The sequence below is a fragment of the Pseudorca crassidens genome, chromosome 11, assembly GCF_039906515.1.
Source record: "Pseudorca crassidens isolate mPseCra1 chromosome 11, mPseCra1.hap1, whole genome shotgun sequence".
In the NCBI taxonomy this organism is placed as follows: Eukaryota; Metazoa; Chordata; class Mammalia; order Artiodactyla; family Delphinidae; genus Pseudorca; species Pseudorca crassidens.
The window spans coordinates 90,577,332-90,594,127 of NC_090306.1; the positions used below are offsets into that span (position 1 = coordinate 90,577,332).

At 42.2% G+C, this 16,796-nt stretch overlaps 1 protein-coding gene across 2 annotated transcripts in view; it reads left to right on the forward strand.

The window, feature by feature from the left end:
• The window catches only part of RFX4 (regulatory factor X4), a 166,679-nt gene that overhangs the window by 44,350 nt on the left and 105,533 nt on the right, over positions 1–16,796 (forward strand). For both annotated transcript variants that reach the window (XM_067697836.1, XM_067697837.1), the window contains exon 3: positions 14,144–14,204. In XM_067697836.1, coding sequence (XP_067553937.1) covers positions 14,144–14,204 — 61 coding nt within the window. The remainder of the gene's footprint in view (positions 1–14,143; positions 14,205–16,796) is intronic.

The window sequence follows — 16,796 nt, forward strand, 5'->3', positions numbered from 1 at the left end:
CAGGTAAAAATGCCTTCGCAGGGTGATTTGAGAGAGGTCAAAATTCCAGCTGCTGAAAAATATTTCTTCCACTGGCCTGAGTGAGAGCTGAGCATTAGCACCAGGAGGGTGCTGGTTCTAATGAAGTCGAGTGGGAGGATAATCAGTTTATTAGCCTAGAAGAGACTGTGAGCCTTTATAGATCATGTTAGCCCACTCTCCAGTTTTATGAATGAGGAAACTGAGGCTCAGAGAAGGGAAGTATTTGTCTAAAATCATACTCTTGGATACTGCTAAAATCAAAATTGTAAACTCAGGTCTTCTGATTTCTATCTAATGGTCTTCCTGTTATGTCCCTTTTAGCAGCTCAGAAAAGATCAGTTTAATTGAGTAACTAGAGCTTCAGGGAGCATGAAAAAAATGGGACATGGGACATTTTGATGGAATACAGTTGGGAAGAAAACCTTGGACCAGTGAGGTCAAGCCCTGAATGCCTGATGAGTGGGAGTCTGAACAAGAGTGGATGGGTCATTTACCATAGTTAGGGTCAAATAAATTTTCATTCCCAACCTGAAGAAGTTGCAGTTTATCCCTGGCAGATGTCAGCAGGTCTTTATGTTTAGAAACATATGGCATGCCTACCAACAAATAGGGAGACTATGACTGTAAAATATTACCAGGTTCATGACTGGTTAGAGCATTCTGTCTAGAGAGGAAAGCTTAGCAGTGTGGATTGACAAGAATTGTACAGGTTGGAACAGAAGTTTCTGCAGAAATTGGGCCCAGAAGATTCCCTGCGCACTTACTGCATATAAGACTCTGTGGAAAGCCCAAAGTTATACATGCAAGGAAAGAGCAGGGAGCCAAAATTAAAATCTATTCAGCATCAGGCAGCGTGCTAGGCATAAGCGCAGCCACTCTTTCCTCTAATACTCTGGGAGGAAGGTTTTTGTTTGTTTGTTTGTTTGTTTTGCGGTACGCGGGCCTATCACTGTTGTGGCCTCTCCCGTTGCGGAGCACAGGCTCCGGACGCGCAGGCTCAGCGGCCATGGCTCACAGGCCCAGCTGCTTCGCGGCATGTGGGATCCTCTTGGACCGGGGCACGAACCCGCGTTCCCTGCATCGGCAGGCAGACTCTCAACCACTGTGCCACCAGGGAAGCCCAGGAAGGTTTTTTTTAATCTCCATTTTACAGATGAGGAAACTGAGAATCAGAGGTTATATAACTTATAGCCTAGCAAGTAAGTGGTAAAGAGTCAAACTTAGAGCTGTCTGATTTTATAGCTGGTTCTCTGTCTACTGTATAAACTCTCTCTTCTGTGGGTCCCTGCTCTCAAAGAATTTTCATTCCAGAAGGGAAGCTAAGGCACATGCTTGAGTATTAATAATGCAAGATTGTATGTGATAAATTCAACTTGAATTATGCAAGGTGTTCTACCTGCCATACCAGGTATGTTCCTGGACTCCAGCACGACCTCACTGGAACCTTGTTAGAAATGCAGAATCTTGGGCCCACTGCAGACCCACTGAGGCACACTCTGCATTGAACAAACTCCCATGTGATCAGATTGCTTGCTAAAGTTTGGGAGCAGTCACAAGCTTGGAAGGTGACCAGGGAAGGCATCTCAGAGAAGGTGGCATTTGCATTGGGCCTCATAGGATCCATGTGGTTCCTTTAAGTAAAGGGCTGGGAGGCAAAAGGCCACAAGGCAGGTTTTGAGCTTGGAGAGTTTTCTACATTGTCTGGAGCAGAGAGATTGAAGAATCATGGGAAACAGGGCTGAGAAGGGGAGTTTGGGCCATATTGTTGAGGGATTTGGATTCCCACAAGTGGTTTGGAGTTTGATAGTTAAGGTGCCACTGAAGGAGTTGGGTGGAAGAGTGACAGGTCAAAGTGGAGTTTTCAGGAGGCTAGTGTGGAGGTTCTCTGCAGGTGGGTTAAAGCCATGAAGGCACTTAAGGGGCTTCCGCCTGGTCCAGGTGAGGAGATGAGGCTGTAGACCAGCATGGTATCAGTGGGATGGAGAGAATTGGAGATACTGGGGTGATAGGATGGGTCCAAAGAGCAGGAACCCCGTGGGATTCCTTTGGATTCCTGTTTCCCTCCTTGGGAAACAGAACAAATTAAATGTAAGCCCAAGCCCGCTAGTCTTCAGGTCATCGTTTCCTTAATATCTAAATCAAATGACTTCAGCCTCTATCTTATATCCTAGGCAGGAGTCCAGAGTTTTCCCTTTATCGTCAAGAGTTATCAGGCTCCGTGTGTGTGTGTGTGTGTGTGTGTGTGTGTGTGTGTGTGTGTGAGAGAGAGAGAGAGAGAGAGAGAGAGAGTGTGAGTGACAGTCCATACTGAGTCCTGTTCCCTCTGTTCTTTGACAGCTCCTAACAACTGCCGTCCCCCATCCTGCCTGCCCCACTGGAATGTCCCTGCTTCCTTTATTGTCCCCAACCCTTCACCAGCTCATCGTGGCACTTACTGACAGACTGGTGGTGACAGAGGATATTTATAACACAGGGACAGGAAAAGTTGGAATTCATCAGCACGGTGGCATAGAACTGGGGTCACAGTGAGTCACAACCTAATGTGACTCATCATTAACATATTAAAATCTCATCACATTTCAGGGCTGTATATGTGAAAGTCACATATCTCTCTCACTCCAGTGAGCATGTCAGGTTATTATTCCAATTTGGGATCTTATAACTCCACAAGAAGGGGTTCCAGAGAAATGTGGTTAAACTCATCCATATTCCCGTCAAGTTGTGGACAAAAGCCCCCATCCCCGCCAACAGCAGAAAGGTTCTCAGACAGCTCCTAGAGCAAGGGCAGTGCCTTAGAGGGGGAAGTCTGGGGTGGGGAAGTTCACAGAGAGTCCTCCCATGATGGCTTTTAAAAGCTGAATTGTTCTCGTGGGACGAACGCTGCAATTTTAGTCGTGGCTGGGAACTGAAGTAAAACACTGCTGGAGAGCTCAGGAGGCCCAGTGGTTAGGTTATGATTTAAGACAACCCACCGACTCTTCCCCTTTCTCAGCCTCCATATCTATCACGGGCTGCCCTTCCTGCCCCCTGAGTGTCTATCTGTCCTCTCCTTGAGGAGAATTAGGTTCCCTCCTCTGTGTGGAGCATACTGCCAGGGCCCTTCTGCACCTCCGCTCCCTCCCTCCACGGGCCCTCAATCCCTGAGGGAAGGGAGCCTGTCTGATTGACTGTGTCTTGCCAGCACTTAATATGGAAGGCCTGGTACATAGTAGGTGCTCAGTGAGTGTTTATTAAGTAATGGATGTTAACAAAGCAAAACACTATAAAGCCACGCTAGATTACAAGTGAGAGTTGTAATTCACTTTCAGTTTTTGGCACTCCAGGACCATTTAACCATTTGAAGAGGTTCTTCCTTCTGACGTTCCCTCCTTAATAGAGTCTTTTAATTTGTTCAAAATTAGAGTATTTTTGAATGGATAATACGTTCATACAGTCCAAAAATCAAAATGCTGTAAAGGTACTCACTGAGAAGTCTTGCTCTGTCCTTGCCCTGTTGTCCCTCCTGAGCTCCCTAGTGGGAAGCATTTTTATTTGTTTTTTATGCATTCTTTGAGTATTTCCAATGTTTATTGTGTATTCTTCCAGCATTTGACTTTTTTATGCAAATAAAAATTCAAATATATGTTCTTTTTTTGCCACTTTCTTACACAAAAAAAGTAGCACCCTATATGCATTTTGCTGTGACTTGCTTTTTTCACTTAATAATAAACCCTGGCGTGCTCCATATGAGTAAGAACAGAGAGAGCATTCTCATTCTTTTCTTGCTTTTAATCTTCTTTTTTCACAGCTGTGTAGTATTCCACTGTGAGCATGTATTGTAATTTAGTTAACTAGATGAGCGCTGGGCTGTTTCCAACACTTTTGCTGTTACAGCCAAGTTGCAGTGAATAACCTCGTGTGCAGTTGTTTCCCATGTTTCCAGTAGTAGCGGCAGGATCTGTTCGCAGACATGGGACTGCTGGATAAAGGGCATATAGGATTTCAATAGATTCTGTGAAATGTCTTTCCATGTGGGGAGGCACCATTTTGCACTCCCCCTGCAAGATAGGAGGCACCTGCTTCCCTATGGCAGAAAACTTCAGGGCAGAGTTGTGTCCTTGTGGTTTGGATTTTTGCCAATCCGATACGTGAGAAATGGTATTGTAGTGTAGCTTTCATTTTCATTGATTGAGATTGTCTTTTCACATTTCAGGAACATTTGCATTTTTTCCACCAACTGTGTATCTTGGTCTTTTTCCTCGTGGTTTTATTGTAGCTGTTTCTACAGCGGGGAGGTGAGACCATTGTCTGTGGTTGCAGTTTTCCCAAGCGGGTCATTTTATTTGTACTTACAGTGTGTTTTTTTCCCCCACATAGAAGCTTTAGATTTTTTTATGTAGTAAAATTTCTCAATATTTTCTTGTATGGCTTTGGGTTTTGTATCAAAGTTAGAAAGGCCCCTTCCTACTCCAAGATTATGAAGGAATTCACCCAGAGGAGGTGAAAGGAAGCAGGTGTGGGCCCCCTCAGAGCAATGCTGCCAACATCACAGTTTTGTTTGGGACTTAGCCCTGTTCCCACGGAGAGAAGGGTTTGCTGCCAGGGGCTGATGCACACTGCCAAAGGCCTAGTCCAGGCACCCTGAGCATCAGCTGATGCTCTTTGCAGGGGCTGGAAAGGAGGTAGATAAGGGGAAATGAAATGTTTGGCAGCCCCGTGTTCCCAACAGGTGAGGTCTGGCCAGGTGCAGCCTTGATTAGGATAATGAAAGGAAATAGAATTAGAACTTTGAAGTGAAACTTGAGATTCACATAAATTTGAACCGTTCTTGGGATTTGAAAAGAAGTAATTAATTTAGAAATGTTCTCCGTCAATGTTAAACTCTGCCACATTGGCTCTAGGCAGGAAATATTCTAGAATAGGTTGCCAAATATCACGAATTCAATCAGCATAGAGGCAGAAAATAAATGATTAGGTAGATAGTTCCCTAAAAATCTCTAGCTCAGTGCCACAGGTTTAAAGAGAGAATGAGGCTCGTAAGTGTTTGGATTCAGGGAGGTTGAGATGTCAACTAGCCTGGGTCCCTTTCCTGGCTCCATTGCTAAACTGTGTGACCTCAGACAAATTGCTTCCCTTCTCTGAGCCTCAGTTTCTTCCTCTATGAAAGGGGATAATACTCATAATTAAACCTAACATTGATTAAGCACTAAGTATATATCAAGCACCATATTTGATGTTTCACATGCATTAAATTATTCACTGTCTCAGGAAGCTATGAAAATTAAATGCAGTAATGTGAAGAGCTTTGCCCAGTGCCTAGCACATTATAAGACCCCAATGAACGTTCCCTGATAGTGTTGTTATTTTATATGCTTACTGCAATCAGATGGGTAGGCTCAGCATTTGACTGTGGTTTTATCTTAGCCATTCATTCATTCCACAAATACTTTCATGTGTGGGTGCTGGAGACACAATGGCAAATGTGGTCTATGCCCTACAGAGCTTACAAACCAGCAAGGCAGATGCACTGGTCAGCACATAGCGACCACACGCTGTGACGAGGGCTTCGCCAGGGACCAGCCAAGGTGCTGTGGGAGCACAGGAGAGGAGTGGATGACTCTGGCCCAGGTGCAGGACTTGACAAACCCAGGCCTACGGGCAGGACAGGGATCCAGGTACACGACCTCTCTGGAGGAATGATGACTGTCGCGAACACTTAGATAGCACATGCCTTGTGCCAGGAGTGGTTTAGTTAACCCTCACGATTAGGGCTTGGTACTATTATTACCCCTATTTTACAAATAAGTGAACTAAGGGCACCAAAAGTTTGTTTGAGGTCACACAGCCAGCAAGTGAAGGATCCAGGATTTGAGCCTGGAAATGTGGCCCCAAAGTTAATATTAGGAAACAGATCCAGGAAAGGGAGTAGAGATGCTCACCACTGGGAATTGGACCAGGATTCCCTGGGCGGGGACGTATTAGGAATCATAATTGAAAAGTGGGAGGGAACAGAGTGTCAGGGAGAAGTCCAGGCACTGGGCAGCATCTCGGTGGGAGGAATTTTAAACAGATGCTGCTCTCCGGCTTTGGTAGGACGAGCAGGGTGGGCCTGGAGGATGGATGGCTCAGTGTGTGCCGTGAATGGCTCCAGGAGTCTTGTCAGCCTGGAATTAGGCCTTACAGGATGATTCTTGTTTGGTTTGAGGCTTTTCTGCCTGTTAAAATGAAGAGGCATTTGGGAAGGCCAATTCCTAAAGTCTCTGTCAACCATGTCTATTTCCATCTTCCTAACATGTGCCCTCCTGTCCTCTTTGTCTAGCTGGCTCCTGCCTCTCCTTCACATCCCAAGCCTGGGCTCGTACCCCACACTTGGTGCTGCCATAGCATCTTGGGCCTGCCCTTCTCAGCTCTTGCCCAGGACTTGCATTTTATTTGCTGACAATTTGAGCTCAAGAGAGCAGAGACCACGTCTGCTTTTTCTCCCCGATTAGCCCCTGGCATAGGGCTGGAACATACTAGACACTCAATAAATATTTGATGAATGAGTGCATGAGTTACCAGCACTTCTGGTGAATTAGGATGGAGAGCCATCAGACAGGAGGGTCAGGTCTGGGTGTGACACACAGCCTCTTTGGGGAAAAAAGGCTGGGAATGAAGTCACCAGTGTCTGGAGGGAAAGGGGCCTGCAGAGGTGGGAGGCGCCTGTTTGATGACTGAGTGGAGGGTCCCTGTTGGCTCCGGGTAGACCAGTTCTAAATTATCTAAATTATTATCTAAATACTATCAGTAGCTGCCACATGCCCATCACTGAGTGAGGTCCAGCCTCCACTCACGGGCCGCATGGCTTCCTGCAAATTTTTTAGCCTCACGCAAAGCTCGATTTACTTATAAAATAGGGATATAGGAGACTTCCCTGGTGGCTCAGTGGTTAAGAATCTGCCTGCCAATGCAGGGGACACGGGTTCGAGCCCTGGTCCGGGAAGATCCCACATGCTGCAGAGCAACTAAGCCCGTGCGCCACAGCTACTGAAGCCCACATGCCTAGAGCCCGTGCTTCGCCAAGAGAAGCCACCACAATGAGAAGACCACGCACCACAACGAAGAGTAGCCCCTGCTCACCGCAACTAGAGAAAGCCCATGCACAGCAACAAAGACCCAGTGCAGCCAAATGAAATGAAATGAAATGAAATGAAATGAAATGAAAACTAATTAATAGCACTGTTGGGAGGAATAAAATGAGGTGGCATATGAAAAGTGATACACAGTGCCTGGCTTAAGTACTTGGCCAGTGAAGGCTGTTAGTATTGTTCTGGTATTCTTTTTAAATGTGTCTAGTTTTTAACATATTTTATGATATTTAATCTTCAAACCATCCTTGTAACGTAAGTTATGATTCTCATGTTTTAGGTGAGGGCCCTCCAGCTTGGAGGTGTCAAGTGACTGCTTAGGCTCCCACAGAGTTAGGGGCAAAGCTGGAATTCAAAGCCAGGTCGGCCTGCCCTCAAAGCTAGTTCTCTTACCAGCGGTTGGTATCAGAAATGGGCCCTAACAAAGTTTAGTTGGGAAGAAAAAATCTGACACAGTAGAGACGGGTATCCCCTGAATGGGAGACACTGTGGTGGAATCCCAGAATGGGGAACTTTTCTGGCTCCAGGCAACGGACCATTTGCCTTTTCCCTCCGCTAGGAGTTTTCTCATGCTGCTTGCTCCCCCTGGAGTACCCCTGCCCTCAACATCCTCCTCTCAAAGTCTGACCTGTCCTTGTAAAGGTGACTGAGTAAAACAGGTTACAAGCCAGGATGTGCTATGTGACCCTCACTTATTTTAAGTTAGGGGTGTGTGTGTGTGCGTGCTTGGTTGTGAAAGAGAACATTGAAAAAAAGACTGGAGGTAAATAGGATAAAGAGTTGACAATAGTTTGTTCTATTGAGAGGGGCTTGTATTTCCAGAGATTTCTATTTTCCCTATGTATACTACTACGTATAAATAGGTAATGAGAACCTACTGTATAGCACAGGAACTCTACTCAATGCTCTGTGGTGACCTAAGTGGGAAGTACATCGAAAAAAGAGGGGATGTATGTGTACGTATAGCTGATTCACTTTGCTGTATAGCAGAAACTAACACAACACTGTAAAGCAATTATACTCCAATAAAACTTGAAAAAAATATTTTCCAAATTAAAAAGCAAATGAACATGTATTATCTTTGCAAACAGTAAACAAGGTTGTCTTTTAAATTCTGACCATCTCTTCAAGGCCAGCTCAAATGCCACCTCCTCTTTGGAGCCCTGATGTCCCCTGCTGTGTGTTTGCCTTGCAGAGTCCCTGTCGATGCCGTTGTGTTTGCCCCTGTAAACCTTCCCGAGCAGAGAGGCGGCCTCCCTTGCCTGCTTCCCACAGTAGATCCCAGCTGAACAGAGTCGCTCCAAGGCCTCCCAGCCAGAGCAGCCCAGGGCAGCCTTTGCCATGCAGCTCCTGCACTGATGTTTTCCAGCTCTTAGCTCTTAAGTTCATTTCACTCAATCCTCCCGAATATCTTTCCAGGTAGGCATTATTATTACTGTCAGTTTAGAGACCAGAGACTCTTAAAGATTGAACGGGATTACTAGATGTCACACAGCACCGCTTCAGTGCCCTTACTCCACTCCACCTCTTGACCAGGACCCCTGCTGCAGCCACCTTGCTTCTGGGAAGGCTGCCTGATCTTTCAGGTCCCCATGGCTTTATCTGTCCCCCACCTTCTCCACCCTACCCCTGACTTCATCCCACCTTCCTTGACACCTGGTTCCCATCTCTGGCCCACTCAGGGCTCATCTTACTTGTGGCTTCTTCTCGGAAGCCTGTCTTGACAGGCGCTGCTTTTTCATGCAGTCTGGGTTGGCAGGATCCTCCTTCCCTACCCACAGGACAGCATTTATCACTTCTTACTGAACTTGGCCTCTTTCTCTACTGTTTGTCTTTCTCCTTCCCCAACCAGACTAAAGGACAAGAGCTTAATTTCTTTATTCTCAGTGTCTAGCTGGCATACATTAGGTATTCAATGAATTTTTGTTGAATTAATTAATATGATCCCTTCAATAGCCCTTTAAAATGACTAGTTTTACAAGTGAAGAAAAATGAAGCTCAGAGGTTGAGGGGTTTTCTCAGTCATGGCCAGTAAGGTTTTAAATTGATTTTAGAATATAGATCTTTTGACATGTAGCCCACGTTGACTGATGTGTTGAAATTTGAAAAAGCAGAGAAAAAAAATACCCTGCCATTTCTAGTGGGGGGGGACAAAAATATAAATCATGGGCCAGCATAAGCTGGAAAGAGATATATTTAGGTTGTTTATGTGTTTTTCCTTGTTTAAAAACATGCAATTGATCTTGTTTTTTAACATAGCCTTTCAATTATTTACTTAGTGTAATTCCTAGGAGTTGGGCTTGTTAGGCCAAGTGACTGGATATTGTAGATAGCTCTCAGTATCATTGCAAAATTACTTACCAAACCACTGTAGCAGTTAACACTACCTTCAGAGAAATGAGAGAATGTCAGTTTTTCCATTTACACACCAGCACTGGAGATGATTATTTAAAATTTTTGTTGTTCTCAGAGGTATAAAGTTGTACCTCATTATTATCTACTTTTTATTTCTTGGTGAAAGCTGAGGTTGAGTATTGTTCTTTGTGTCTGTCTACCTACGTTCTTATGGGACTCATGCTCCTTTTCGTGCTTTTATTTTTAAGATCGTTGAAGACAGTTGTGGAAGGCAGACTCAGCTATTTAATTAAGTGTGAATGGAAGGCATTGGCTGGAGGGAACACAAAGATGACTAAGATACCATCCCTGCCTTCTTCTTTTTTTTTAAGTTGAGATATAATTGGCATACAAGACACTATATTAGGTTCAGGTGTACAACATAATAATTTGATATTTGTACGTATAGCAAAATGATCACCACAGTAGTCTAGTTAACATCCATCACCACACATACAGAATTTTTTTTCTGGTGATGAGAACTTGTAAGATCTACTCTCTTAGCAACTTCCAAATATGCGGTTCAGTGTTGTTAACTACAGTCACCATGCTGTCTACAGCGTTCCCGTGACTTATTTATTTTATAATTGGAAGTATATACCTTTTGACTCCCTTCATCTGTTTCACCCCCCACTTCCCCACCCCCTGGCAACCACCAGTCTGTATCTGTTCTTTTTATCTATGAGCTTTTTTTTTTGTTCCACATGTAAATGAAATCATATGGTATTTGTATTTCTCTTACTTAATTTCACTTAGCATAATGCCCTGAATATCCATCATTATTGTTGCAAATGGCAAGATTTCATTCTTTTTTATGGCTGAATAATATTCATATATATATATAAAATATTTTCTTTATCTGTTCATCTGTCATTGGATGCTTAGGTTGTTTCCATATCTTGGCTATTGTAAATAGTGCTACAGTGAACATGGGATGAAGATACCTTTTCTTATTAGTGTTTTCATTTTTTTCAAATAAATACCCAGAAGTGGAATTGCTAGATCATGGAGTAGTTCTATTTTGAATTTTTTTTTTTTTATTTGTGGTACGCGGGCCTCTCACTGTTGTGGCCTCTCCCATTGCGGAGCACAGGCTCCAGACGCGCAGGCTCAGCGGCCATGGCTCACGGGCCCAGCTGCTCCGCGGCATGTGGGATCTTCCCGGACCGGGGCACGAACCCGTGTCCCCTGCATCGACAGGTGGACTCTCAACCACTGCACCACCAGGGAAGCCCCTCTATTTTGAATTTTTTGATGAACCTCCTTGCTGTTTTCCATAGTGGCTGCACCAATTTACGTTCCCACCAATAGTGCGTGAGGGTTCTCTTTTCTCCTCATCCTCACCAGCACTTATTTCTTGTCTTTTTGATAATAGCCATTCTAAAAAGTGTGAGGTGATATCTCATTGTGGTTTTGATTTGCATTTCCCTGATGATTAGTAATGTTGAGCATCTTTTCATGTACCTATTGGCCATCTGTATATCTTCTTTGGAAAAATGTCTATTCAGATCTTCTGTGCATTTTTCAATTGGATTACTTGGCGGGGGCAGGGGGTTTGCTATTGAGTCGTATGAGTTCTTTATATATTTTGAATATTAACCCCTTATCAGATACATGATTTGCGAATATTTTCTCCCATTCAGTAGGTTGCCTTTTTGTTGTTGTCGCTGATTTCCTTTGCTGTGCAGAAGATTTTAAGTTTGATGTAATCCCACATGTTTATTTTTTGCTTTTGTTGCCTTTGCTTTTGGTATCAAATCCAAAAAGTCATCACCAAGATGAATGTCAAGGAGCTTACTGCCTATGTTTTCTTCTAGGACTTTTATGGTTTCAGGTTTTACATTCAAGTCTTTAATTGGTTTTCAGTTAATTTTTGTGTATGGTGTAAGATAGTGGTCCAACTTAATTGTTTTGCAAGTTGCTGTCCAGTTTTCCCAACACCATTTATTGAAGAGACTGTCCTTTCCCCATTGCATATTCTTGGCTCCTATGTTATAAATTAGTTGACTGTGTGTGGGGGTTTATTTCTGGGCTCTCTATTTTGTTCCATTGATCTATGTGTCTGTTTTTATGCCAGTATTTTACTCTTTTGATTACTATAGCTTTGTAATATAGTTTGAAAACAGGCCTCCTTGCCTTCTTAAGTAGGATCTTCTTAAGTAGGATATGCAAGTCAGAGAGATGGATATGGATATGCATAGAAATAATGATCCAGATGGCTAAACCATTCGACTGACAGACAAGTAATGGGGTACAGAAGAACAGAGTTAGGATTAATGATTCCTGACTTGGAGACTTTGAAGAGGTGGTGTTGTATATTCTAAACTGGAAAGGATGACAAACATTTAGAAGTAACTCCAGGTTGACAAAGCAGCATGAACAGATGTTGAGCCCAATGATGTATTGGGACATTTTGTCCCTGAGAACATTTAGTGTTAGTGTTGTACCAGTTAACATGGTTTTGGAGGCAAGGAAGTGAATACCCAATGAAAAGAGGATTTATTAACTCAGAAAATTGTATTATCTCATAAAGAGGCAGCAGTTTTTAGGGTTGGTTAATCAGAGGCACATCATGACATTCAGAATCCCCAGGTTTTCCCCCCTTTTCTCTCTGCCTTGCTTGGCATTGACTTTGTCCTCAGGCTGCTCTTTTCCCAGTTGAAAGTTTGCGGCTTCACTCCAATTATCTACTCACAGCTGTGTTCAAAAGCAGAACAGACCAGTGTGTCTCTTCTGTTTCTTCCCCTCCTCCCTGCTCCTTCCTTCCTTCCTTCCTTCCTTCCTTCCTTCCTTCCTTCCTTCCTTCCTTTCTTCCTTCCTTCCTCCCTCCCTCCCTCCCTCCCTCCCTTCCTTCAGTTTTGGAGGCCAGAAATTCGACATCAAGGCCCCCATTCCTTTTTGTTACGGAAAAATAACTTTCCCAGAAGCACCCAGAGGGCTGCTTCTTAATCTGATAGGCCACATCACCATGTCACATGCCCCACCTAATCCATCAGGGGCTAGATGACATAAAATTACCGTGATAGATTTAAATTAATCAACAGTCATCTCTCTAGGATTTGAGAGGGGATAACCCTCCCTGAACACATGGTCCCCTTTAAATTGGGATTCTATTAATAAGGAAGCAGGTGAGTCTGTACAGTTGTTGAATGAGCAACAGCAATATCTTCACAGTTTTTATGAGCAGACATTGTAATCAGAATTATACCAATACAGATAAGCTTTCATCAAGAAAATATTTTTTGAGGGCAACTTTATTAAGCTACTTCATTGGCAGTATATTTTACTTTCTTCCACTTTCATTTTAGTTTTACTTAAATTATTTTCACAAGTACAGATTCTTTCCCATATAAATCTTATACCACAGATTTATTTTGTTGACTGTTTTACATGTTCTTATTAAATTTTGTTGATTATATTTGTAGGTTTTGACATTATTTTCTTTTGAGACTGTTATTTGTACCAGTTTTCTTGGGTCAGATTTTGTGGGTCAAGAAATTTTATTATTTTTTTTATTTATTATTTTCTTTTTGCTGCGCCATGCAGCTTGTAGGATCTTAGTTCCCCTACCAGGGATCAAACCTGCACCCTTGAAGTGTAAGCGTGGAGTCCTAACCACTGGACCATCAGGGAATTCCCTAGAAATTTAATTTTATGTTGATTATTTCTATCAATATTCTTCATTAAGAATTGGATGCAACTAATTAAATCTATTTCTTAGTTAATTCATGATAAAACTGTGAGCAGTTCTTCTTAAGTATGCAAAGATTGATCTGTCGTTCAGATTGCTGTGTTGCAGAGGTCTGCAAACTAGAACCCCACAGACCAAACCTCGCCTGACACCTGTTTTCATAGGGCTATAAACTAAGAATGATTTTGTAGATGGATATTTGTAATCTGTTGGATGAAAGGGAATGTGAGCTTTGAACCCCAATTAAGAAAAATGTTACCCGCTCCCCCAAATTAGTTTCATTTTTAATTAATAGACCTGTATTACAAAAATTATAATCAACTAGTATTACATTTTGAATTTTGTCAATATGGAAATGGAATTTGTTTTCTCTCTTGTTATATAAATATTACATAATATTTTTGATTTTGCCTCTTGGCTCCCAAATCCTAAAATATTTACTAACTGGCTCTTTACAGGAAAAGTTTGCCAACCCCTGTTCTATTGTATTGCTAACCTGATTCTTCTGAACACTTACACTCTCCCTTCCCTACACTAACTGTCTGTTCCATTGGAGTTACAAGAAACAAATAGTGGCGAAGTCAGTGTGTTCTTAGGGTCAAAATCATCGTATCAGATGTCCAGCTTCAGTTGCGAACATAGCATGTTGGGGGAGTGCAGTCATATTGTTCAGTGATGAAGAGAGATAGCTCTTCAAACTGTAACGTATTATGTCAAATAAAAATACAAATTGATATAAGAGTTTTCCGTAAAAGTCAGTTTCTCCTTTTTTTTTAAAGTGTGATAAATCTAACATGTTAGAAAAGCCAAAATATCATTGCTTTCAAAGCATCAACCTTTGAGGGCAACGTAGTCTTTTGAGACTTGGGAGAGCTGAAAGGCCTTGTATGTTTTCCTACTGAAGTTCACTCCTTTTTCTTTCATTTAACAGATGAGGAAAAAGAAAATAATAGAGCATCCAAGCCCCACTCCACTCCTGCTACTCTGCAATGGTAAGTTCCATTCTGAGCAAGTTCTCTCTTGATGGGAAGCTCATATAACTATGTCTTCCTACAGACAGGACAGCATATTACTTGGATATTTTGACATTGTCATAATAACTTGACATCCAATAGCCCATATGCAATCAGTTTAATTTGTAATTATGCATAAAATACTCAACTTAGATATAGACAGGAGATTTGAATTTTCATATTTATTTTATTTGGGAATAGATTTTTTTCCATCATCAAAACACTGGCAAGGACTGGATTCTACATGGATGTTATTAATTGATTTTAATAGAGTCTATTATTTTAATAAATAATGTTGCAGCCAATTATAGAAACATAGGTCTGTTCACCCCTACCAATGAACTCTTAATAAATTAATAATTTATTGCAACTATACTACATTTATTTTAACATTAATACAAATTATCTACTTGAGTGGCTCTCCCTTTAATATTTGGAATTCCTGGACTTGATGTTATAGTTAATGATGTTGTTTAAGTGTTTGCACCCATGTTTGGTATTTACAGGTAAATTCTCCTCTAAGAGTTTTACTTAGAAATTACATTGTAGCTTTGAACACCAAAGCTATTCTATACCTGAGACTCACCTCTCAGAAGAACTTGTCAGTTAAGGGCTATTACCACTCTAGTTCAGCCCAGCAAAGTGGAAGGAAGTAAGGAACAAAGGGGAAGGAGAGAGAAGTGGGGAGGGGAAAGGAATGAATCTACTGTGTGCCAGCCTGCATGCTAGGCACTTTGTATACATGCCTCATTTCATTCTCACAATTCTGTGAAGTTGGTATTGTTATGCCCATTTTACAGATGAGGAAAATAAAGCTTAGACAGTTAAATCATTTGCCTGAATATACACATAGCCATGAAGTGGCAGAGGCAGGAACCTGGCTGGGTCACTTTAATTGCAAAGCCTATGCTTTTGAAGAAAGGAAGAGAAAAATCAGGAAGGATGGAGAAGAGAGACTAGATCAGAAAAGGAAGCAGATTGGCTTTAATGAGCAAATCATATTAGATTCTTCTGACTAATCCACCCACAGGTGAGAGGAAAACAACATTGGGAGAAAGCATTCACAAATGTAACTCAATCTTCTCTAACAAGAGTCTCAGTAGTCAACTTGTTTTGCTACAAGGATAGCAGAGGTTGTGTTCAAGAGCTCCATTTCCAGCCTTTTGGCTTGTTTCCATCAGTTTGTCCCTACATTCTTTTTCTCATTGCATTTGCTGCTTTTTGCTTTATTTAAAATTCTACTTTACTTCCCTGGTCAAATCTCTCCCTGCACTCCTTACCCCCAAATTATGGTCACACAGATTCTAATAATGCTAGCGCATTGAATGAGGCATCAACATAAAAGAGTTTGGGGGTGAGAGTTTCTAGAAATGCTAGGAATCAACAGACACTCTTGCTTTAATAACCTGAACATGTCATACATTTCAGAATAAAAAATTTGAAAGGGACTAGAAGAAAATCACCTTGTTCATGTCTGTTTTTCTGTGATTCTCTGACATTTGCCTGGCAACAGCAAGGCTGTAGATAGAGTAATCTCTTAAATCACACTGCCAGGAATTAACTCCCAGCTCTGCTTTTCTAGCTGTGTGACCTTGGGCAAGGTCCTTCACCTCTCTGTGCCTCAGTCTACCTGTAAAATAGAGATGGCAGTAGTATTTACCTTATATCAGGGGTCCCCAACACCTGGGCCGTGGACCGGTACTGGTCTGCAGCCTGTTAGGAACCGGGCCGCCAAGCAGGAGGTGAGCGGCAGGTGAAGCTTTTTGTGCCGCTCCCATCGCTCGCATTACCGCCTGAACCATCCCCCTGCCGCCCGCCCGTCCATGCAAAAATTGTCTTCCATGAAACGGGTCCCTGGTGCCAAAAAGGTTGGGGACCGCTGCCTTCTGGGGTAGTCACAAAGAGGAAGTGAGTTCGTATATACAGAGTGCTTGAACAGTGTCTGGTGTAGGGTGGGTGCTAGGTAAATCTTAGCCATGGATTGCTCAGCAGACCTCTTCCTTCTGAGTCCCACAAGTACATCCCAGAATAGGGCTTCCCTCCTTCCTGACATATGCATTGTCAGTTCTCCTTCTACTGTACGTAATTCTATACAAAATATCGGTTTTTCTAAATAAAAGGTCACATAGATCATTCCGGAAGAAATTTCATCCTCCAATTCACAGAGTTAAGCAGTGGATTTGTTTTGATGAAAAAAATCTGTTTTCAGAGTCAGATCAGGTTTGAAAATGTATAAATTTGAGTATTATTATCAAAAGGCAACAAGTTGTTCAAACATCAAATTGTCCTCTAATTCCTTTTATATTATATTTTTAAGATAGAATTTTAGTTATTAACTCATTTAAGAAATGTTTACTGAGCACCTACTGTTTGCTAGGCCCTATTCTAGGCCCTGGGAATGCAGTGTGGATAAGACAGACCAAGAATAGGGGCCAATGAGAGAAAAAGTTGGGTGATAATTTAAAAAATTATTATATTAATGATAAATAAATAAATAAGGAATGTATTAGATATGGATAAGTGCTGTGTGGAGAATTAGAACTGGCTGATATGATCATATCTCAGAGGCTA